This window comes from Triticum urartu, chromosome 1A (genome assembly GCF_056163025.1).
Source record: "Triticum urartu cultivar PI428250 chromosome 1A, HENAU_Tu73, whole genome shotgun sequence".
NCBI lineage: Eukaryota > Viridiplantae > Streptophyta > Magnoliopsida > Poales > Poaceae > Triticum > Triticum urartu.
In genome coordinates this window covers 98,105,266-98,131,146 of record NC_141873.1, presented here as the reverse complement: position 1 = coordinate 98,131,146, position 25,881 = coordinate 98,105,266, and the positions used below count along the sequence as shown (strand labels likewise).

Below are 25,881 nucleotides of genomic sequence, written 5' to 3'. Positions count from 1 at the left end.
TTCTCATAACTATGCTCAATTCTGTCAATTGCTCAACAGTAATTTTTTTACCCACCGTGAATACTTATGCTCTTGAGAGAAGCCACTAGTGAAACCTATGGCCCCCGGGTCTATTTTTCATCATATTAATCTTCCAATACTTAGTTATTTCCTTTGCCTTTGATTTTACTTTGCATCTTTATCATAAAAATACCAAAAATATTATCTTATCATATCTATCAGATCTCACTCTCGTAAGTGAGTAGGGATTGGCAACCCCTTATCGCATTGGTTGCGAGGATTTATTTGTTTGTGTAGGTGCGAGAGACTCGTGCGTGGCCTCCTACTGGATTGATACCTTGGTTCTCAAAAATTGAGGGAAATACTTACGCTACTTTGCTGCATCACCCTTTCCTCTTCAAGGGAAAACCAACGCAGTGCTCAAGAGGTAGCAAGAAGGATTTCTGGCGCCGTTTCCGGGGAGGTCTACGCAAAAGTCAACACACCAAGTACCCATCACAAACCCTTATCTCTCTCATTACATTATTTGCCATTTGCCTCTCATTTTCCTATCCCCCACTTCACCCTTGCCGTTTTATTCGCCCTCTCTTTTCCGTTTGCCTATTTTTTGCCCGTCTTTCGTTTGCTCGTGTGTTGGATTGCTTGCTCGTCACGATGGCTCAAGATAATACTAAATTATGTGACTTTACCAATACCAACAACAATGATTTCCTTAGCACTCCGATTGCTCCTCTTACCGATACTGAATCTTGTGAAATCAATACTGCTTTATTGAATCTTGTCATGAAAGATCAATTCGCCGGCCTTCCTAATGAAGATGCCGCTACCCATCTAAATAGCTTCGTTGATTTATGTGATATGCAAAAGAAGAAAGATGTGGATAATGATATTCTTAAATTGAAGCTATTCCCTTTTTCTCTTAGAGATCGTGCTAAAGCTTGGTTTTCGTCTTTGCCTAAAAATAGTATTGATTCGTGGAATAAGTGCAAAGATGCTTTTATCTCTAAGTATTTTCTTCCCGCTAAGATCATCTCTCTTAGAAATGATATTATGAATTTTAAGCAACTTGATCATGAACATGTTGCACAAGCTTGGGAGAGGATGAAATTAATGATACGTAATTGCCCTACACATGGTTTGAATTTGTGGATGATTATACAAAAACAATTATGTCAGATTGAATTTTGCTTCTAGAAATCTTTTAGATTCGGCCGCGGGAGGCACTTTTACAGAAATTACTTTAGGAGAAGCTACTAAACTCCTGCATAATATTATGGTTAATTATTCTCAATGGCACACTGAAAGATCTACTAATAAAAAGTGCATGCGATAGAAGAAATTAATGTTTTGAGTGGAAAGATGGATGAACTTATGAAATTATTTGCTAATAAAAGTGTTTCTTCTGATCCTAATGATGTGCCTTTCTCTACCTTGATTGAGAATAATAATGAATCTATGGATGTGAATTTTGTTGGTAGGAATAATTTTGGTAACAACGCGTATAGAGGAAACTTTAATCCTAGGCCGTATCCTAGTAATTCCTCTAATAATTATGGTAATTCCTACAACAATTCTTATGGAAATTATAATAAGATGCCCTCTGATTTTGAAACTAATATTAAAGAATTTATTACTTCGCAAAAGAATTTCAATGCTTTGATTGAAGAAAAATTGCTTAAGATTGATGAGTTGGCTAGGAACGTTGATGGAATTTCTCTTGATGTTGATTCTTTGAAACTTAGATCTATTCCACCTAAGCATGATATCAATGAGTCTCTCAAAGCCATGAGAATTTCCATTGATGAGTGCAAAGAAAGAACCGATAAGATGCGTGGTAAGAAAGAATGCTTTATAAAAGCGTGTTCTTCTAGTTTCTATGAAAATAAAGATGAAGATCTAAAAGTTATTGATGTGTCCCCTATTAGATCTTTGTTTTGCAATATGAATCTTGATAATTATGGGACTGAATATGATCCACCTTTACCTAGACGGCGTTCCAAAAATTCGGAGTCTTTAGATCTTGATGCTAAAATTGTTAAAAGTGGGATTGAAGAAGTCAAAACTTTAAATATTAATGAACCCACTATTTCGGATTTCAAGGAATTTAATTATGATAATTGCTCTTTGATAGATTGTATTTCCTTTTTGCAATCCGTGCTAAATTCTCCTCATGCTTATAGTCAAAATAAAGCTTTTACTAAACATATCGTTGATGCTTTGATGCAATCTTATGAAGAAAAACTTGAGTTGGAAGTTTCTATCCCTAGAAAAATTTATGATGAGTGGGAACCTACTATTAAAATTAAAAGTAAAGATCATGAATGCTATGCTTTGTGTGATTTGGGTGCTAGTGTTTCCACGATTCCAAAGACTTTGTGTGATTTGCTACGTTTCCGTGATTTTGATGATTGCTCTTTAAACTTGCACCTTGCGGATTCCACCATTAAGAAACCTATTGGAAGAATTAATGATGTTCTTATTGTTGCAAATAGGAACTATGTGCCCATAGATTTTATTTTTTTTTATATCGATTGCAATCCTTCATGTCCTATTATTCTTGGTAGACCTTTCCTTAGAACGATTGGTGCAATTATTGATATGAAGGAAGGGAATATTAGATTCCAATTTCCGTTAAGTAAAGGCATGGAACACTTCCCTAGAAAGAAAATAAAATTACCATATGAATCTATTATGAGAGCCACTTATGGATTGCCTACCAAAGATGGCAATACCAAGATCTATCCTTGCTTTTTATGCCTAGCTAGGGGCGTTAAACGATAGCGCTTGTTGGGAGGCAACCCAATTTTATTTTTATTCCTTGATTTTTTTTCTCCTGTTTAGTAATAAATAATTTATCTAGACTCTGTTTTGGTTGTGTTTTTTGTGTTTAATTAGTGTTTGTGCCAAGTAGAACCGTTGGGAAGACTTGGGGAAAGTCTTTTTAATCTTGCTGTAAAAAACAGAAACTTTAGCCCTCACAATAATTGCTGCCATTTTTATTTGGAAAGTGATATTTAGTTAATTCTTTTTGCAGATGATTAATAGATAAATTCCTCACGTCCAGAAATTTATTTTAGAATTTTTGGGGTTCCATATCTTGCGTTAGCTACATATAACTACAGACTGTTCTGTTTTTGACAGATTCTGTTTTTCGTGTGTTGTTTGCTTATTTTGATGAATCTATGGCTAGTAAAATAGTTTATAAACCATACAGAAGTTGGAATACAGTAGGTTTAACACCAACATAAATAAATAATGAGTTAATTACAGTACCTTGAAGTGGTGTTTTGTTTTCTTTCGCTAACGGAGCTCACGAGATTTTCTACTTTAAGTTTTGTGTTGTGAAGTTTTCAAGTTTTGGGTGAAAGATTTGATGGATTATGGAACAAGGAGTGGCAAGATCCTAATCTTGGGGATGCCCATGGCACCCCAAGATAATCTAAGGACACCTAAAAGCCAAAGCTTGGGGATGCCCCGGAAGGCATCCCCTCTTTCGTCTACTTCCATCGATAACTTTACTTGGAGCTATATTTTTATTCACCACATGAATGTGTTTTGCTTGGAGCGTCTTGTATGATTTGAGTATTTGCTTTTTAGTTTACCACAATCATCCTTGATGTACACACCTTTTGAGAGAGAGACACATGATTCGGAAATTATTAGAATACTCTATGTACTTCACTTATATCTTTTGAGTTATATAGTTTTTGCTCTAGTACTTCACTTATATCTTGTAGAGCATGGTGGTGGTTTTGTTTTATAAAAACTATTATTCTCTCATGCTTCACTTAGATTATTTTGAGTATTAAATAGCATGGTAATTTACTTAAATAATCCTAATATGCTAGGTATTCAAGACTAGTAAAAACTTTCTTATGAGCGTGTTGAATACTAAGAGAAGTTTGATGCTTGATGATTGTTTTGAGACATGGAGGTAGTGATATCAAAGTTGTGCTAGTTGAGTAGTTGTGAATTTGAAAAATACTTGTGTTGAAGTTTGCAAGTCCCGTAGCATGCACGTATGGTAAACGTTATGTAACAAATTTGAAACATGAGGTGTTCTTTGATTGTCCTCCTTATGAGTGGCGGTCGGGGACGAGCGATGGTCTTTTCCTACCAATCTATCCCCCTAGGAGCATGCGCGTAGTGCTTGGTTTTTGATGACTTGTAGATTTTTGCAATAAGTATGTGAGTTCTTTATGACTAATGTTGAGTCCATGGATTATACGCACTCTCACCTTTCCATCATTGCTAGCCTCTTTGGTACCGTGCATTGCCCTTTCTCACATTGAGAGTTGGTGCAAACTTCCCCGGTGCATCCAAACCCCGTGATATGATACGCTCTTTCACACATAAACCTCCTTATATCTTCCTCAAAACAGCCACCATACCTACCTATTATGGCATTCCCATAGCCATTCCGAGATATATTGCCATGCAACTTTCCACCGTTCCGTTTAACATGACACGTTCATCATTGTCATATTGCTTTGCATGATCATGTAGTTGATATAGTATTTGTGGCAAAGCCACCATTCATAATCCTTTCATACATGTCACTCTTGGTTCATTGCATATCCCGGTACACCGCCGGAGGCATTCATATAGAGTCATACTTTGTTCTAGTATCGAGTTGTAATCATTGAGTTGTAAATAAATAGAAGTGTGATGATCATCATTTTCTAGAGCATTGTCCCAAGTGAGGAAAAATAAAAGAAAAAGAGAAAGGCCATAAAAAAGAGAAGGCCCAAAAATGAGAGAAAAAGAGAGATGGGACAATGTTACTATCCTTTTTACCACTCTTGTGCTTCAAAGTAGCACAATAATCTTCATGATAGAGAGTCTTTTGTTTTGTAACTTTCATATACTAGTGGGAACTTTTCATTATAGAACTTGGCTTGTATATTCCAACAATGGGCTTCCTCAAATGCCCTAGGTCTTCGTGAGCAAACAAGTTGGATGCACACCCACTTAGTTTCTTTTGTTGATCTTTCATATATTTATAGCTCTAGTGCATCCGTTGCATGGAAATCCCTACTCCTTGCATTAACATCAATTGATGGGCATCTCCATAGCTCATTGATTAGCCTCGTTGATGTGAGACTTTCTCCCTTTTTTGTCTTCTCCACATAACCCCCATCATTATATTCCATTCCACCCATGGTGCTATATACATGGCTCACGCTCATGTATTGCGTGAAGGTTGAAAAAGTTTGATATTACTAAAGTATGAAACAATTGCTTGTCTTGTCATCAGGGTTCTGCATGATGAGAACATTCTTGTGTGGCGGAAATGGAGCATGACTAAACTATATAATTTTGTAGGGGTGAACTTTCTTTGGCCATGTTATTTTGAGAGGACATAATTTCTTAGTTAGTATGCTTGAAGTATTATTATTTTTATGTCAATATTGAACTTTTATCTTGAATCTTTCGGATCTGAATATTCATACCACAATTAAGAAGAATTACATTGAAATTATGCCAAGTAGCATTCCACATCAAAAATTCTGTTTTTATCATTTACCTACTTGAGGACGAGCAGGAATTAAACTTGGGGATGCTTGATACGTCTCCAATGTATCTATAATTTTTGATTGTTCCATGCTATATTATATTCTTTTTTGGACATTATTGGGCTTTATTATACACTTTTATATTATTTTTGGGACTAACCTATTAACCAGAGGCCCAGCCCAGAACTGATGTTTTTGCCTATTTCAGAGTTTCGCAGAAAAAGAATATCAAACGGAGTCCAAACGGAATGAAACCTTCGGGAACATGATCCAGAGGACTTGGACCCTACGTCAAGACATCAGCCAGGAGGCCACGAGGTAGGGGGCGCGCCTACCCCCCTGGGTGCACCCTCCACCCTCATGGGCCCCCTGTTGCTCCATCGGCGTACTCCTTCCTCCTATATATACATACGTACCCCCAAACTACCAGATACGGAGCCAAAACCCTAATTCCAACGCCGTAACTTTTTGTATCCACGAGATCCCATCTTGGGGCCTTTTTCGGAGCTCCGCCGGAGGGGGCATCGATCACGGAGGGCTTCTACATCAACATCATAGCCCCTCCGATGAAGTGTGAGTAGTTTACCTCAGACCTTCGGGTCCATAGTTATTAGCTAGATGGCTTCTTCTCTCTTTTTGGATCTCAATACAAAGTTCTCCCCCTCTCTTGTGGAGATCTATTCGATGTAATCTTCTTTTGCGGTGTGTTTGTTGGGACCGATGAATTGTGGGTTTATGATCAAGTTTATCTATGAGCAATATTTGAATCTTCTCTGAATTCTTTTATGTATGATTGGTTATCTTTGCAAGTCTCTTCGAATTATCAGTTTGGTTTGGCCTACTAGATTGATATTTATTGCAATGGGAGAAGTGCATAGCTTTGGGTTCAATCTTGCGGTGTCATTTCCCAGTGACAGTAGGGGCAGCAAGGCACGTATTGTATTGTTGCCATCGAGGATAAAAAGATGGGGTTTATATCATATTGCATGAGTTTATCCCTCTACATCATGTCATCTTGCTTAAAGTGTTACTTTGTTCTCTTGAACTTAATACTCTAGATGCATGTTGGATAGCGGTCGATGTGTAGAGTAATAGTAGTAGATGCAGGCACGAGTCGGTCTACTTGTCTCGGACGTGATGCCTATACATATGATCATACCTAGATATTATCATAACTATGCTCAATTCTGTCAATTGCTCAACGGTAATTTGTTTACCCACCGTGAATACTTATGCTCTTGAGAGAAGCCACTAGTGAAACCTATGGCCCCCGGGTCTATTTTCCATCATGTTACTCTTCCAATACTTAGTTATTTCCTTTGCCTTTTATTTTACTTTGCATCTTTATCATAAAAATACCAAAAATATTATCTTATCATATCTATCAGATCTCACTCTCGTAAGTGACCGTGTAGGGATTGACAACCCCTTATCGCGTTGGTTGCGAGGATTTATTTGTTTGCGTATGTGCGAGGTGTTGGGGAACGTAGCATAAATTCAAAATTTTCCTACGTGTCACCAAGATCTATCTATGGAGTCATCTAGCAATGAGGGAGGAGAGGATCTACATACCCTTGTAGATCGCGCGCGGAAGCGTTCAAGAGAACGGGGTTGATGGAGTCGTGCTCGTCGTGATCCAAATCACCGATGATCCTAGCGCCGAACGGACGGCACCTCCGCGTTCAACACACGTACGGAGCAGCGACGTCTCCTCCTTCTTGATCCAGCAAGGGGGGAGGAGAGGTTGATGGAGATCCAGCAGCACGACGGCGTGGTGGTGGAAGTAGCGGGATTCCAACAGGGCTTCGCCAAGCGCTGCGGGAGGAGGGAGATGTGTCATGGGAGGGAGAGGGAGGCGCCAGGGCTTAGGTGTTACTGCCCTCCCTTCCCCCACTATATATAGGGCCAAGGGAGAGGGGGGGCGCAGCCTTGGCCCTTCCTCCAAGGAAGGGTGCGGCCAAGGGAGGAGTCCCTCCTCCCCAAGGCACCTAGGAGGTGCCTTCCCCTTTTAGGACTCTTCCTTTCCCTCATCTCTTGGTGCACGGGCCTCTTGGGGCTGGTGCCCTTGGCCCATATAGGCCAAGGCGCACACCCCTACAGCCCATGTGCCCCCCCGGGGCAGGTGGACCCCCTTGGTGGACCCCCGGACCCCTTTCGGCACTCCCGGTACAATACCGATAATGCGCAAAACTTTTCCGGCGACCAAAACAAGACTTCCCATATATAAATCTTTACCTCCGGACCATTCCAGAACTCCTCGTGATGTCCGGGATCTCATCCGGGACTCCGAACAACTTTTGGGTTACCGCATACTAATATCTCTATAACCCTAGCGTCACCGAACCTTAAGTGTGTAGACCCTACGGGTTCGGGAGACATGCAGACATGACCGAGATGACTCTCCGGTCAATAACCAACAGCGGGATCTGGATACCCATGTTGGCTCCCACATGTTCCACGATGATCTCATCGGATGAACCACGATGTCAAGGACTTAATCAATCCCGTATACAATTCCCTTTGTCTAGCGGTACGATACTTGCCCGAGATTCGATCGTCGGTATCCCGATACCTTGTTCAATCTCGTTACCGGCAAGTCTCTTTACTCGTTTCGTAACACATCATCCCGTGATCAACTCCTTGATCACATTGTGCACATTATGATGATGTCCTACCGAGTGGGCCCAGAGATACCTCTCCGTTTACACTGAGTGACAAATCCTAGTCTCGATTCGTGCCAACCCAACAGACACTTTCGGAGATACCTGTAGTGTACCTTTATAGCCACCCAGTTACGTTGTGACGTTTGGCACACCCAAAGCACTCCTACGGTATCCGGGAGTTGCACAATCTCATGGTCTAAGGAAATGATACTTGACATTAGAAAAGCTTTAGCATACGAACTACATGATCTTGTGCTAGGTTAGGATTGGGTCTTGTCCATCACATCATTCTTCTAATGATGTGATCCCGTTGTCAATGACATCCAATGTCCATGGCCAGGAAACCGTAACCATCTATTGATCAATGAGCTAGTCAACTAGAGGCTTACTAGGGACATGGTGTTGTCTATGTATCCACACATGTATCTGAGTTTCCTATCAATACAATTATAGCATGGATAATAAACGATTATCATGAACAAGGAAATATAATAATAATAACTAATTTATTATTGCCTCTAGGGCATATTTCCAACAGTCTCCCACTTGCACTAGAGTCAATAATCCAGTTCACATCGATATGTGATTAACACTCAAGGTCACATCCCCATGTGACTAACACCCAAAGAGTTTACTAGAGTCAATAATCTAGTTCACATTACCATGTGATTAACACTCTATGAGTTCTGGGTTTGATCATGTTATGCTTGTGAGAGATGTTATAGTCAACGGGTCTGAATCTTTCAGATCCGTGTGTGCTTTACAAATCTCTATGGCATCTCCTAGATGCAGATACCACGTTCTATTTGGAGCTATTCCAAACAACTGTTCTACTATACGAATCCAGTTTACTACTCAGAATAATCTGGATTAGTGTCAAAGTTTGCATCGGCGTAACCCTTTACGACGAACTCTTTTACCACCTCCATAATCGAGAAAATTCCTTAGTCCACTAGTTACTAAGGATAACTTTGACCGCTGTCCTGTGATCCATTCTTAGATCACTCTTGTACCCCTTGACTGACTCATGGCAAGGCACATTTCAGGTGCGGTACACAGCATAGCATACTGTAGAGCCTATGTCTTAAGCATAGGGGACGACCTTCGTCCTTTCTCTCTATTCTGCCGTGGTCGAGCTTTAAGTCTTAACTTCATACCTTACAACTCAGGCAAGAACTCCTCCTTTGACTGATCCATCTTGAACACCTTCAAGATCATGTCAAGGTATGTGCTCATTTGAAAGTACCATTAAGCGTTTTGATCTATCCTTATAGATCTTGATGCTCAATGTTCAAGTAGTTTAATCCAGGCTTTCCATTGAAAAACACTTTCCAAATAACCCTATATGCTTTCCAGAAATTCTACGTCATTTCTGATCAACAATATGTCAACATATACTTATCAGAAATTCTATAGTGCTCCCACTCACTTCTTTGGAAATACAAGTTTCTCATAAACTTTGTATACACCCAAAACTTTGATCATCTGATCAAAGCATACATTCCAACTCCAAGATGCTTACTCCAGTCCTTAGAAGGATTGCTGAAGCTTTGCATACTTATTAGCATCTTTCAGGATTAACAAAACCTTCCGGTTGTATCACATACAACCTTTCCTCAAAAATCATCGAGGAAACAATGGTTTTTGGCATCCTATCTGCAAGATTTCACAAATAATGCAGTAATTGCTAATATAATTCCAACAGACTCTTAGCATCGCTATGAGTGAGAAAGTCTCATCGTAGTCAACTCCTTGAACTTGTCGGAAAACATCTTAATGACAAGTCGAGCTTTCTTAATGGTGATACTTACCATCATTGTCCGTCTTCCTTTTAAAATCCATCTGCACTCAACAGCCTTACGACCATCGAGCTGTTCTGCCAAAGTCTACACTTTGTTTTCATACATGGATCCTCTCTCGGATTTTATGGCCTCGAGCCATTTTGGCATCCAGGCCCACCATCGCTTCTCCATAGCTCGTAGGTTCATTGTTGTCTAGCAACATGACTTCCAAGACAGGATTACGTACCACTCTGAAGTAGTACGCATCCTTGTCATCCCACGAGGTTTGGTAGTGACTTGATCTGAAGTTTCATGATCACTATCATAAGCTTCCACTTCAATTGGTGTAGGTGCCACAGGAACAACTCCTGTGCCCTGCCACACACTAGTTGAAGAGACGGTTCAATAACCTCATCAAGTCTCCACCGTCCTCCCACTCAATTCTTTCGAGAGAAACTTTTCCTCGAGAAAGGACCCGATTCTAGAAACAATCCCTTATTGCTTTCGAATCTGAGACAGGAGGTATACCCAACTGTTTTGGGTGTCCTATGAAGATGCATTTATCCGCTTTGGGTTCGAGCTTATCAGCCCGAAACTTTTTCACATAAGCGTCGCAGCCCCAAACTTTTAAGAAATGACAGCTTAGGTTTCTCTAAACCATAGTTCATACGGTGTCATCTCATCGGAATTACGTGGTGCCCAATTTAAAGTGAATGTGGTTGTCTCTAATTCCTAACCCATAAACTATCGTGGTAATTCGATAAGAAACATCATGGTATGCATCATATCTAATAGGGTGCAGTTATGATGTTCGGACACACCATCACACTATGGTGTTCCAGGCTGTATTAGTTGTGAAACAATTTCCACAATGTCTTAATTCTGTGCCAAACTCGTAATTCATATATTCATCTCTATGATCATATCATAGATCTTTTATCCTCTTGTCACGACGATCTTTCAACTTCACCCTGAAATTACTTGAACCTTTCAATAATTCTGACTCGTGATTCATCAAGTAAATATACTCAACATCTACTCAAATCATCTGTGAAGTAAGACCATAACGATATCCACTACACGCCTCAGCACTCATTGGACTGCACACATCAAAAATGTATTACTTCCAACAAGTTGCTTTCTAGTTCCATTTTACTGAAAAGAGGCTTTCAGTCATCTTGCCCATGTGGTATGATTTGCATGTCTCAGGTGATTCAAAATCAAGTGAGTCCAAACGATCCATCTTCATGGAGTTTCTTCATGCATATATGCCAATAGACATGGTTCGCATGTCTCAATCTTTTTTTCAAAAATGAGTGAGTCCAAAGATCCATCAACATGGAGCTTCTTCATGCGTTTTATACCGATATGACTTACGTGGCAGTGCCACAAGTAGGTGGTACTATCATTACTATCTTTTGGCATGAACATGTGTATCACTATGATCGAGATTCAATGAACCATTCATTTTAGGTGCAAGACCATTGAAGGTATTATTCAAATAAACAGAGTAACCGTTATTCTCCTTAAATGAATAACCGTATTGCGATAGACATAATCCAATCATGTCTATGCTCAATGCAAACACCAATCTCGATGGTAGAGGGAGCGTGCGATGCTTGATCATATCAACATTGGAAACACTTCCAACACATATCGTCAGCTCACCTTTAGCTAGTCTCCGTTTATTCCGTAGCTTTTATTTCGAGTTACTAACACTTAGCAACCGAACCGGTATCTAATACCCTGGTGCTACTAGGAGTACCAGTAAAGTACACATTAACATAATACATCCAATATACTTCTATTGACCTTGCCAGCCTTCTTATCTACCAAGTATCTAGGGTAATTTTGCTCCAGTGGCTGTTCCCTTTATTACAGAAGCACTTAGTCTCGGGTTTGGGTTCAACCTTGGGTTTCTTCACTAGAGCAGCAGCTGATTTGCCGTTTCATGAAGCATCCCTTTTTGCCCTTGCCCTTCTTGAAACTAGTGGTTTCACCAACCATCAACAATTGATGCTCCTTCTTGATCTCTACTTTTGTGGTGTCAAACATCGCGAATACCTCAAGGATCATCATATATGTCCCTGATATATTATAGTTCATCACGAAGCTCAAGCAGCTTGGTGGTAATGACTTCGGAGAACCATCACTATTTCATCTGGAAGATCAACTCCCACTCGATTCAAGCGATTGTTGTACTCAGACAATCTGAGCACAAGTTCAACAATTGAGCTTTTCTCCCTTAGTTTGCAGGCTAAGAAAATCGTCAGAGGTCTTATACCTCTTGACGTGGGCACGAGCCTGAAATCCCAATTTCAGTCCTCAAAACATCTCATATGTTTCGCGACGTTTCAAAAACGTTTTCGGTGCCTCAATTCTAAACCGTTTAACTGAACTATCACGTAGTTATCAAAATGTGTATGTCAGATGTTCGCAACATCCACAGACGACGTTCGAGGTTCAGCACACTGAGCGGTGCATTAAGGACATAAGCCTTCTATGAAGCAATGAGGACAATCCTCAGTTTACGGGCCTAGTCCGCATAATTACTACTATCAACTTTCAACTAAATTTTCTCTAGGAACATATCTAAATAGTAGAATTGAAGCGCGAGCTACGACATAATTTGCGAAGACCTTTTGACTATGTTCAGGATAATTAAGTTCATCTTGTGAACTCCCACTCAGATAGACATCCCTCTAGTCATCTAAGTGATTACATGATCTGAGTCAACTAGGCCGTGTCCGATCATCACGTGAGACGGACTAGTCAACATCGGTGAACATCTTCATGTTGATCGTATCTTCTATACGACTCATGCTCGACCTTTCGGTCTCTTGTGTTCCGAGGCCATGTCTGTACATGCTAGGCTCGTCAAGTTAACCTAAGTGTTTCGCATGTGTTCCGAGGCCATGTCTGTACATGCTAGGCTCGTCAACACCCGTTGTATTCAAACATAAGAATCTATCACACCCGATCATCACGTGGTGCTTCGAAACGACGAACTTTCGCAACGGTGCACAGTTAGGGGGAACACTTTCTTGAAATTATTATGAGGGATCATCTTATTTACTACCGTCGTTCTAAGCAAATAAGATGTATAAACATGATAAACATCACATGCAATCAAATAGTGACATGATATGGCCAATATCATATTGCTCCTTTTGATCTTCATCTTCGGGGCTCCATGATCATCATCGTCACCGGCATGACACCATGATCTCCATCATCATGATCTCCATCATCGTGTCTCCATGAAGTTGCCTCGCCAACTATTACTTCTACTACTACAGCTAACGGATAGCAATAAAGTAAAGTAATTACATGACGTTTATGTTGACACGCAGGTCATAAATAAATTAAGACAACTCCTATGGCTCCTGCCGGTTGTCATACTCATCGACATGCAAGTCGTGATTCCTATTACAAGAACATGATCATCTCATACATCACATATATCATTCACACATCCTTTGGCCATATCACATCACATAGCATACCCTGCAAAAACAAGTTAGACGTCCTCTAATTGTTGTTTGCATGTTTTACGTGGCTGTTATGGGTTTCTAGCAAGAACGTTTCTTACCTACGCAAAGACCACAACATGATATGCCAATTGCTATTTACCCTTCATAAGGACCCTTTTCATCGAATCCGATCCGACTAAAGTGGGAGAGACAGACACCCGCCAGCCACCTTATGCAACTAGTGCATGTCAGTCGGTGGAACCGGTCTCACGTAAGCGTACGTGTAAGGTTGGTCCGGGCCGCTTCATCCCACAATGCCACCGAATCAAGATTGGACTAGTAACGGTAAGCATATTGAACAATACCAACGCCCACAACTACTTTGTGTTCTACTCGTGCATAGAAACTACGCATAGACCTAGCTCATGATGCCACTGTTGGGGAACGTAGCATAAATTCAAAATTTTCCTACGTGTCACCAAGATCTATCTATGGAGTCATCTAGCAATGAGGGAGGAGAGGATCTACATACCCTTGTAGATCGCGCGCGGAAGCGTTCAAGAGAACGGGGTTGATGGAGTCGTACTCGTCGTGATCCAAATCACCGATGATCCTAGCGCCGAACGGACGGCACCTCCGCGTTCAACACACGTACGGAGCAGCGACGTCTCCTCCTTCTTGATCTAGCAAGGGGGGGAGGAGAGGTTGATGGAGATCCAGCAGCACGACGGCGTGGTGGTGGAAGTAGCGGGATTCCAACAGGGCTTCGCCAAGCGCTGCAGGAGGAGGGAGATGTGTCATGGGAGGGAGAGGGAGGCGCCAGGGCTTAGGTGTTGCTGCCCTCCCTTCCCCCACTATATATAGGGCCAAGGGAGAGGGGGGGCTCAGCCTTGGCCCTTCCTCCAAGGAAGGGTGCGGCCAAGGGAGGAGTCCCTCCTCCCCAAGGCACCTAGGAGGTGCCTTCCCCTTTTAGGACTCTTCCTTTCCCTCATCTCTTGGTGCATGGGCCTCTTGGGGCTGGTGCCCTTGGCCCATATAGGCCAAGGCGCACACCCCTACAGCCCATGTGGCCCCCCGGGGCAGGTGGACCCCCTTGGTGGACCCCCGGACCCCTTTCGGCACTCCCGGTACAATACCGATAATGCGCGAAACTTTTCCGGCGACCAAAACAAGACTTCCCATATATAAATCTTTACCTCCGGACCATTCCGGAACTCCTCGTGACGTCCGGGATCTCATCCGGGACTCCAAACAACTTTTGGGTTACCGCATACTAATATCTTTATAACCCTAGCGTCACCGAACCTTAAGTGTGTAGACCCTACGGGTTCGGGAGACATGCAGACATGACCGAGATGACTCTCCGGTCAATAACCAACAGCGGGATCTGGATACCCATGTTGGCTCCCACATGTTCCACGATGATCTCATCGGATGAACCACGATGTCAAGGACTTAATCAATCCCGTATACAATTCCCTTTGTCTAGCGGTACGATACTTGCCCGAGATTCGATCGTCGGTATCCCGATACCTTGTTCAATCTCGTTACCGGCAAGTCTCTTTACTCATTTCATAACACATCATCCCGTGATCAACTCCTTGATCACATTGTGCACATTATGATGATGTCCTACCGAGTGGGCCCAGAGATACCTCTCCGTTTACACGGAGTGACAAATCCCAGTCTCGATTCGTGCCAACCCAACAGACACTTTCGGAGATACCTGTAGTGTACCTTTATAGCCACCCAGTTACGTTGTGACGTTTGGCACACCCAAAGCACTCCTACGGTATCCGGGAGTTGCACAATCTCATGGTCTAAGGAAATGATACTTGACATTAGAAAAGCTTTAGCATACGAACTACATGATCTTGTGCTAGGCTTAGGATTGGGTCTTGTCCATCACATCATTCTTCTAATGATGTGATCCCGTTATCAATGACATCCAATGTCCATGGCCAGGAAACCGTAACCATCTATTGATCAACGAGCTAGTCAACTAGAGGCTTACTAGGGACATGGTGTTGTCTATGTATCCACACATGTATCTGAGTTTCCTATCAATACAATTATAGCATGGATAATAAACAATTATCATGAACAAGGAAATATAATAATAATAATAACTAATTTATTATTGCCTCTAGGGCATATTTCCAACACGAGGGACTCATGTGTGGCCTCCTACTGGATTGATACCTCGGTTCTCAAAAACTGAGGGAAATACTTACGCTACTTTGCTGCATCACCCTTTCCTCTTCAAGGGAAAACCAACGCAGTGCTCAAGAGGTAGCAATGGGCCACCATGGGCCTTAGAGGAGAGAGGGACGGCCAGGAGGTGGCGCGCGCCCCCCAGTCCGAATTGGACAAGGGGTGGGGGCGGCGCCCCCCTCCTTCCTTCTCTCCCCTTCCTCCTTCCTTCCCCTCCTTGTTGGGCTAGGAAAGGGGGGAACCTACTCCTAGTAGGAGTAGGATCCCCCCCTTGGGCGCGCCCCTTGAGGCCGGCCGGCCCCCTCCTCCCTTCATTTATATACGGGGGAGGGGGCACCCCATAGACACACAAGTTGATTTTTTAGCCGTGTGTGGTGCCCCCCTCCACAGATTTCCACCTCGGTCATATTGTCTAGTGCTTAGGTGAAGCCCTGCGTCGGTAACTTCATCAGCACCGTCAGCACGCCGTCGTGCTGACGAAACTCTCCCTTGGCCTCAGCTGGATCTAGAGTTCGAGGGACGTCACCGAGATGAACGTGTGCAGATCGCGGAGGTGCCGTGCGTTCGGTACTTGATCGGTTGGATCGCGAAGACGTTCAACTACATCAACGGCGTTACTTAACGCTTCCGCTTTCGATCTACGAGGGTACGTAGACACACTCTCCCCTCTCGTTGTTATGCATCTCCTAGATAGATCTTGCGTGATCATAGGAAATTTTTTGAAATACTGCGTTCCCCAACAATCGCCTACTTCATGAAGATCTACCCGAGTGAGGCAAGTCCTTCGTGGACGATGACCATGGTGGGATAGACAAGGTTGCTTCTTCATGGACCCTTCGTGGGTGGAGCCCTCCGTGGACTCGCGCAACCATTACCCTTCGTGGGTTGAAATCTCCATGAACGTGGACGTACGATAGCACCACCTATCGGAACCAAGCCAAAAATCTTCGTGTCCCCATTGCATTTGCCTTCTCCAAACCCTTCCCTTTACTTACATGTGCAATGTCTTACTTCCCGCTGTTATACTCTTAGAATTGCATGTGTAGGGTGTTGCTTGACTTGTCATAATTGCTAAAATCTGCCTACAACTAAAATTGGGAAAAGGTTAGGTTTTATTTGGTCAAGTAGTCTAATCACCCCCCTTCTAGACATACTTTCGATCCTACAACTTGTGACCCTATAGGTTCGGTAAATCATAGACATGAACGAAACCCCTTCGTTCAATGACCGATAGCGGGATCGTGGACATCCATATCAGTCCCTATGATTACATGAATGATATTCGAGTGAACCTTTGGTTATCATGTGATGTTTCCTTTGCTTCACGATACTTTACAAAACCTGGTGTGCATCGGTACCATCCTGAGTCATCACCATGATCACTATATTGTTGCTCCTGTTATTGTTTTTGTTCTTCTTTCTCGTTGACGTGTTCCGGCATCCCCGTGACGTAGTCACTAGTGTCTGGCCAAACGATGATGGATGTCGTTACACCGAGAGGCCCCTAATAATATCTCCCCATCGTCGGAGGAGCAAATCCCACTCTCGAGTTATCTGGTCACTTGTCAAACTCCAGAAAGTTGTAGTTATGATTACCTTGTTACACATGACGTTGGAGCAACCCCAAAACCCACCGTCCGGTAGGAAGTGACCGAGACACTCTCATGGTCTAAGGAACTAAAACACATGCTAACACTCCGTGTTATAACAGATGATTTTAGACGATATAATCACAAAGTATAACAGACAAGTATTGGGTCGATTCAATATGATTGTTCTTCTAACGCCATACCCTCAATGTTGTTTTAGGACTATCGTTACACTTAACGATATCCTAAGATCCGAAAAACGTGATCATGAATAACACTTGAGCCAGTCTTAAAGGCGAGACTAGAACCTATTGTCAACCGTTTATCATTTCACACGTGCATATGAGTTTTCCACTAAATCGCATATTCCAGGATCATAGCAGTTATAGCATGAAATATAAACTCTTAACTATGAACATGGAAATATAATAACATAAATATTATTGCCTCTAGGGCATATTTCCAATAGGTTGTGCCTATCGGCCCGAGAGGTACATATGATGTTCCAGAATTTTTTTGTGATGGAGATGAAGCAACTCTAGAAGCCACATCATATTGTTGCTAATGTTGAGGATGAAGAGGAGGAACATGATGCTTCTGAAAATGTTGAGGATGGAGAGGAGAAAGATGATGTTTTCGAAAATGTTGAGGATGGAGAAGATGAAAGAGATGAAGGAGAAGGGGATGAAGTTCCTGCTCAAGTTGTTGAAGAAATAAAGCATAAACTTGCCGATGACATTGGAGACTTCGACAATGATACGTCTCTAACGTATCTACTTTTCCAAACACTTTTTCTCATGTTTTGGATCCCGATTTGCATGAATTGAATGGAACTAACAATGTATAACGTTGTTTTCAGCAAAACTACCTTGGTGTTTTTTTGTGCAGAAATAAAATTTGTGGTTGTATATTGCATTCATTTTTTCTTTGTTCTATACATTTTAAAAAGCTACAACATGCTTGTGTTGATCACTCGTTCAATGTGGCAACACTCCTGATAAAATACAGGATCTTATACATTGTTGAAGTTTATGTGTACAAATTAAATGATTGTCCATTACAAACCTCTCCACCAAGTTGATGGTACATGCCGAGAGTCTCCGTTACTAATCCTAAGTTCACACACTTGAGAGTGTGCTAATCTCCGTTGGAGAGGAGGGATCAACAAATTCTCCCACGACAATGAATGTCTCACCTTCTTCTCGAGGAACCTCGGGCAACAAAATGCTTAGGTTCCCTTCCACTAGGGGTAGCTCTTGGGGCGGGCTCCAAACCCTCGTAAATGAGCCTTAAGCACTACCACACGACTTGGAAGCACACGAGAGAGACACCAATCATCTAATGTTCCCCACAAATCCAAGAGTAACAAAGATTTGATAGGATCTCATGGGGAATCAACGAACTCGAGTTTTTCTTGGATGGGATGGTAGATCGGGGTGTTGCTCTTTGTCTCTCTAAAATATGGAGTCGATTGATCAGATACAAAGGAAGGAACCGGAGGTCGAAGCTTTGATATAATAGAGGAAAAGAGGAATGGAGTCATCACCCTCCTTTGGAGAAGAAGGGTGCTTTTATATAGTATCCCAAAATATCTACTCCATCCGCTCCCAAATATTTGTCTTTCTAGACATTTCAAATGGTTACAACATACGGATGTATGTAGACATATTTTAAAGTGTAGATTCACTCATTTTGCTTCGTATGTAGTCATTTGTTGAAATCGCTAGAAAGACAAATATTTGGGAACAGAGGGAGTACATGTTATGCATCATGTATAGAAAAGTCGAACAATGTGACTTAAGTGGGACGTTCTGGGCCAATGTACGACTGACCCATAGCACTGGACAAAGTCGAACCCTAGGGCGGACACCATGTCGGACAATTCAACATGTCGGATAGTCCGACATAAGTCGGATACTCTGACTTGGTGCTGATAGTCAAAGCAGAGGCAAAACAAGTGAAGATTTTGGGGCTCTTTATCACATGGGGGGTGTCGGTGTATTTGGCTATAAAAGTTCATTAATTCCCACACTTGATTCATAGTGTACCCCCCTTAAGAGTGCGGAATAGCTACGACTCAAAATACGAAGAAAAAAACGATGCAAATTTGGCGAGTCGTCTTCTTTTGTCCTTTTAGCTTGGGGGTCCTGACCAACAATATGTTTCATTTCATTTCCATAGATGTGTAAACTGAAAACATGCTCGAAATAAAGTTAGTCATCTAATCTCTATTGCCATTAACTCCAAAGCTCTCATTAGAGGCGAATGCTCTTTAATGGTACAAAAGTTGTTATGAAACAGGGTTGTACCGCCAAAATTAGGGCCCCGGTGCAAAATTATAATTTAGGCCCCATTTTTAAGCCACTTAAAATAGGGCATGAATATTCAGAGAATATTAGATTTTTAGGCAGGGCAAATCAAATATTTTTCATGACATATTTTGTTCATCTAGGATGACAAGTTTAGTTCGTGAGAAAAAAATGGTACGAAATTGCCATGCTTTGCAAACTAAATCACGGCAAGTTTAAGCGGATGCAAACCATGAAGCGGCGAAACTTGGGGCTCCAACTGCTCTGTGCCACAATCATGGACCAAGCAATGAAACAGGACTTCAACCGTTCAGATTTTATGAAGGGGCCGATTTAACTGAAAATGAGTAGAAAGACACGTAATTTTTATACGTCGCAGCCGGGCAAACCTGCAGTTAATTGCCATCAACTACTTTCTTCTTGGGGAATTGGAAGCAAACTGCGAAGAATCGAGGGAGCATAGGAGGCGTACAACAGTTCATTTCCAGCAATTTAATTGGAAGGGATTGGCTAGTATTTTTCTCATTGGTAAATCACTTAATGAATGCCTAACCATACTGTGGTGGTGGTGCTAGTATACTACCTAAAACAAATTAGGGGCCCTATGCAGGTGCTTCGGTTGCACCCGTGGAGATACGGACCTGTTATGAAATATAGTGTGTAGAAATCCTTATCAAAGTCCCACATATTCCTTTCCGCGTGTGAATTATTTCGGATCACCACCTTTTGGTTTGACGCCTCTTCACGTCAAAAAAAAGCATCTATTACGAGATAAACTTTCAATTCGACTTATGTAATTGAATTTGAGCTTTTTCGAGATGCTCAATGGTCCGGACCCTCCGCACAATTCTTCGATATTTCAAATACTTTCTCCGTTCCGAATTACTTGTCGCAAATATGGATGTATCTAGATGTATTTTAGTTCTAGATACATCCATTTCTATGACGAGTAATTTGGAACGGAGGGAGTAATACTCAAGATCTTTTTATTTTATTCGTAAACATTTCAATGAAAGTGGAGCAATATTAATGGCCAACCAAGCATGCCTTAATCAGCCACTCCACCATGCCTTAACCAAGCGACGTTAACCGCTGTTTTCCTCGTGGCCGGCAATAATGATCGCCGTTGCGTGCACATGACACACGGGCTCGGAGGAGTCTCGTCGTTCTCCCAAGGAAAAAAAAAGAAAGAAACCCGAGAAAAGGAGTAGGATGCAGACGAAAAGCGCCGGAAAGCAACACACCTCCCTTCCCAATCTCGCTGCTGATGGCCGCCGCCCGCCGCTGCAGCGCCGCCGCCCTAGCCTAATGGCGTAGCTGAGCCCACCCTCGCAGTCGCGGCCAAACCAAGCGATCACGCGGAGGCAGCGGCTAACAGAAAGGAGAGATTTTTGTCGCGGCTGTCGGTGGTTCGTCTCTTCGCTGCCTTTTTCCCTTTCGCTTCGTGACGCGGTTGGAAGGGAGAGGGGTCGAGGATTCAAGGTGAAAAGAGAGTCGGCGGTCTCTCGTCGCAGGTTGGTCTGCTCACCTCTTGTTCCTGGGGCTTGGTTCGATCTGGGGTCGGGTTCCCGCCGATGTGGTTCGGTCGATCTCGCCGGCGCGGCGGGGCGGGGTTTCTTTCTTGGCTCCGGCGCCTCTCCAGTTGGATGCGATTAGGTTATTAGCCAGTCCCGAATGTTTGTTTCATATCATTCCATGCGTTCTCTTTCTTTTCCCTACGTGTGTCAGTTAATCAGAGGTTTCTGGATTTGTTTTACTACTCATTGGGTGCGATATCTTTCTTAGATTTACTGTGGCAGTGCATTAATTGGACAAGGCAAGCTGAATCAGCTGCTCTTGTTTTTTTTAATTGGGAATCAGCTGCTATTGTTGTCCTTGCGCTTCATTGCCTCCCCTGCTCTGCTCTAGTACCAGTGAATCCTCATAAAAGTACCAATGAATCCTCTCAGGACTGCAGTTTATTGCTTCCACTAGTCTTACTCATTGTTCGTATGGTTGCCTCTGCAAACGAACGCCAGCATTAGGTTTATTGCTTCCATTCGATCCGGGACTTATTTGTTCCTCTACAGGACTGGGAGTACAGCACTGGCTATTAATAATCTGAGGCCTCTTCTTATCTGCTGCAACAAGAGGGCATCAAAGCAAGGGTTAAGGCCAGAAGCAGCTCTTCTCAACTTTGAACATAGCTTCATACACTGCTTGATTGATACTTCCGTTTCGAAGGTATGCATTTCTTCACGCCGCTGTCACCGCTGTTCAATGTTTTCTCCAAATTTTCATATTGTTTTGGGGGTTGCTATGATGATTTTTGTCACCCCTTGAGCCTGGCTCCAGTGGTGATGTAGTTTAGTGGGTCCATCTTTGATCCTTGAGGTGGATGCAGGCATGTTCAAGAACCAGCTCCAGGAGCTTGCGCAGAGGAGCTGCTTCAACTTGCCGTCCTACGCGTGCATCCGCGAGGGGCCAGATCATGCGCCCCGGTTTAAGGCCACGGTTACTTTTAATGGGGAATCGTTTGAGAGCCCAGGGTTCTATCCCACCTTGCGGCAGGCAGAGCATGCGGCAGCTGAGGTAGCGCTCAATGAGTTGTCGAAGAGGGGGCCATCATCATCGCTTGCTGCAAAAGTCCTGGTCAGTTTTGTTGATGCCCCTAGATATTGCTTATTCTGGCCACATTAACATTGGAATCTCGTTTCCTTCACTTTAGCTGAAATAACAAAGATCACCTGTTGTTGATTGCCCAAATTTTTGCAGCTTATTTTAATGTGGACAAAGACAAATGAAACTGTAGCTACGTTTCAAATACTTAATATGCAAGTGACTGGCATTATTATCCATCATCCTTTATCTTAACCTTCTGCAAAAATGCTCTTCAATTCTTTCCTTCATTGCACAAACTCCTCCCTCCGTCCCAAAATAACTGTCTCAACTTTATTTTAACTTTGTGCTAAAGTTGTACTAAAGTTGAGACACTTATTTTGGGACGGAGGGAGTATTCTTAATGTGCTGTCACAGCTTTTGCCCTTTCCATCTGCAATATTGTAGTACCATTCGTTTTAGTTATTATGATGACGGACATTTTTTTAATTCACTTGGTACATGTATAGCCATACAGCAAGTCAGCCTCTCCTTCAGTCAAAAAACAATAAATTTCATCTGTCCTGTGGATCTACCTAAGATACTTCCATGACAGTGTATATTTAATATGCACTGTTCTTGATAATTCCCACTGCAATAAGTCAAAGCGAAACAGTATTATTTATGATGTATTGGTTGGGAAGGTTCAGTTCTTTTATGATATCTGATGTTGACTTGCCAGTTGTCCCATTTTCATGCCTGCTGTTGCAGTAAAAACAAATCCAAGTAGATGGGATATTTAAGGTTGTCATGTGGTATGTAGTTTTCCACCCTTGTAGTACATCTCAAACGTGTGTGTGTGTGTCCATGTTCATTAATGTCATCTAGATTCAGCATTTGGACTAGAGGTTATATGAACGTTTTCTTTATACTTCTTTTGTCAGTGTGCTTATTAGTACATAATTTGTTACGTTTACGTTATAATTTTCTGGTTTATACTGCAACTGTGGTGAGCTCATGTTTGGCAACACAACCTCAGGAATGTCCTCAAAGCTGAGGTGCTAATGATGTTTCACTCCACAGGATGAAACTGGGATCTACAAGAACCTGCTCCAAGAAACTGCTCATCGGGCCGGTTTAAAACTGCCTATGTACACTACTATTAGATCTGGACCAGGGCATACACCAACATTCACGTGTACAGTGGAGTTAGCAGGAAGGATCTTCACTGGCAATCCTGGCAAGACCAAGAAACAAGCCCAAAAAAATGCTGCTATGGTGGCCTGGTCTGAATTGAAGCAGCGTGAGTATTTTCTCGCCTTCTTACCACCTTCAGTTTCTTACTATATGATTGTACTCCCTCCGTTCCTAAATACAGTCTTTTTAGAGATTTCAATATGGAGCACATACGTAGCAAAATGAGTGAACCTACACTCTAAAATATGTCTATATACATCTGTATGTACTCTATACTGAAATCTCTACAAATAGGAACGGAGGGAGTAGCATATCTGCTAGTTGATGCATCTGGTTGTATTAACTCCATAGTGTTTGCTCTATTAATTTTGTTGTACTATCATGTCGGTTTCACTCAGCTTGTTTCCTGACAATTCAATTTTTTTCCTAACAGTGCCTCTAGTAGGTGAGGCAGCATCTTCATCTTCTCCGTCCGATCATGACGAGGAGCAGGAACAGGTCACAGTTACCCGCACTCTTGAAAACTTGAACCGAAAAAATGAAGGCAAGGCATCACATCAAAAGGAAAAACAGCAAAGCAATAACCGCCCACAATCTCGGAGATCTTATCCTAAACCATATGTGTCATTTTACGGGTCACACTTACAAAATCAGATGTACCCAAATGTTGCACCAGAGCAAGCAATGTACCATATGTGGAACCAAGTGCAAGCAACACAGCAGAAGCCCCATCTCCCGATGGTTCAAGCTATGGGCAACACAAGGTTTCAACCGCCACCAACTATGCTCTCCGTGTACCCTCCTCCACCTAGAAGGCAGTTTGCCGTGCCAGCCAGCCAAGATGCTTTAGCTCTTCTTCCATGTTTTCCTGAAACTGCTCCTGTCCTTCCTCGGTACTTCTCGCCTTACCCTGCCACCTATGTACCAAGAAGTCCATTGCCAGTTACTGTGCACACAATGAACAGGGAAAGGCAAGGGTATACTGAGACAGTTGGGCTTCCTGATGCCGCAGTTTTATCCGGATACACTGCTCTAGATTCCTCTAGTACTCCAGAAAATGTCGGTCCAAGTCAGGTTGAACAATGGCCAGAAAGTGGGAAAGAGGCGTATACAGAGAGTAGTGCTGCCTCCGTGGAAGAGAATAAAGCTACTCAGACTCTGTCAAGCTCCACAGCACATCCACTGTCACAGAAGTTGGAACCAAATCAAGATGATAAAGAGTCAAAGAAGCCAGCAGAACAGCCACCAAAGCCATCATTGTCTCGTGCTGGATCATCTGTTGTACAAAGACCTGTCCAACGACAGGGTTATCCTAGTCCTGTTCAGCACGGCGAGCCTACCCACAGAAGTAATCTTCCGTTCAGCAGGGCGACATCACCAGAGTTATGGTCGATGGACATGCAAGCTCCAGCGAGATATGGAGCTGCGGCTCCTATGAGTTCATCAGGTTTGTTATACCAGCAGCGGCCCCCTTGGTTGGCGGCCCCTGTGACAGTCCGAACTTCTATCCCTGTGTGCTCAGCCAGGCCAAATGCAGCGGTAAACTCTAGCCCTGGAGCAGCAGCGCGAGCGCGGCCTGCTGTTCAGATCCTCTCCAGGGAGGACCCTGAAGCCCACAGGAACACGAGACACGTGGGCGACGCTTCGACGGCGAGTTCAGAACTCAATAAGCTCCATATGTGAGCAATGCTCCAACAGCAAGTTGAGAGAACAATAGCGAGCTTTAGTTAGGGCTCGGACTTGGCAGTATATCAGTTTTGGCTACTTCTTTGTCACGTTGGTATTTAGTTAGATAGATTGAACTTTATAAAGAGTTGGAGAGGGTTCATGCTCACGACCACCAGGCCTGTTCGGAGTTCATATATACTGCTTTGTTGTCAAGAAAAATGGATGAGAACGATAATATACAAAACGGAAGTTCCCTTGTGTGTTTCAGTTGAGATAAGAATCTGTGTTTCAGTTGAGATAAGAATGAGCAGTCTAGTGGGAGGCTGCTTCCGTTTGTTTTGTTCAAGCTGTTTAACACTTTAGGCATGGTTAGTTGAAATTTATGTGGCAGTGCTGGAGCGTGGTCGGGGCGTTACCTGCATGTTCTTCCAGCTCCGGGGAGGTTGTGGTGTCGGGTGCTTGGTGGTGGGGCTGCGGTGAGCTTGCGGATCCAGGGTGGCTGGAGTGCGGCGTACTCCGGTTCTGGCTGGAGGCTGCAGCAGTGCTGGATGCATGCAACAATCTCCTTGTTGAAGGTGTTGCTGTGATCCTGCTGCCGTTTCCTCCACTTGCATCTCGGCTCTGGCGGTGGTCGCTGGTGGGAACGCATGGCTATTTTGGCTCGGGATTTGGCTGGGCATGACGCACCAATGCGGGGTTTGGTGAACTCCAGGTGAAAAAGTCACACCAACTTCGGTTAATGCCGGCGACAATGTTGCCCTTATTGGAGGCGTTGTCAGGGCATCTTCAGCCGTTGGCCCCCTAGGAGGGGCAAAAAATCGCCCCTTGGGGGCGCACCGGCGCTAAACCACGCACTGGGGGCGTGATGCCCCCCAGTCGCGGCGCCCACGATTA

The 25,881-nt window shown here is 43.0% G+C and overlaps 1 protein-coding gene across 3 annotated transcripts; it reads left to right on the top strand.

The window, feature by feature from the left end:
* The first annotated feature begins 20,671 nt into the window (after nt 1-20,671).
* On the top strand, nt 20,672-25,254 carry LOC125549434 (double-stranded RNA-binding protein 2). Of its 3 annotated transcripts, none has more exons than XM_048712855.2 (5): nt 20,672-20,954; nt 21,615-21,768; nt 21,929-22,176; nt 23,206-23,425; nt 23,753-25,254. In XM_048712855.2, exons 3-5 carry the CDS (start codon nt 21,931-21,933, stop codon nt 25,000-25,002), a joined length of 1,716 nt encoding a protein of 571 aa, XP_048568812.1. In that variant the 5' UTR covers nt 20,672-20,954; nt 21,615-21,768; nt 21,929-21,930; the 3' UTR covers nt 25,003-25,254. The 3 variants fall into 3 exon arrangements, with proteins under 3 accessions (XP_048568812.1, XP_048568808.1, XP_087370621.1); XM_048712851.2 differs by having other exon boundaries at nt 20,672-21,059; XM_087514495.1 differs by lacking the exon at nt 20,672-20,954 and adding an exon at nt 21,066-21,201.
* Nucleotides 25,255-25,881: the final 627 nt, after the last annotated feature.

Excerpts from the sequence above, each read along its gene's own strand:
- LOC125549434 (XM_048712855.2), top strand. The coding sequence starts at position 21,931 with ATGTTCAAGAACCAGCTCCAGGAGCTTGCGCAGAGGAGCTGCTTCAAC. Across the intron at positions 22,177-23,205 it reads CGCTTGCTGCAAAAGTCCTG|GATGAAACTGGGATCTACAA; the intron begins GTCAGTTTTGTT and ends TTCACTCCACAG. Across the intron at positions 23,426-23,752 it reads CTGGTCTGAATTGAAGCAGC|TGCCTCTAGTAGGTGAGGCA; the intron begins GTGAGTATTTTC and ends TTTTCCTAACAG.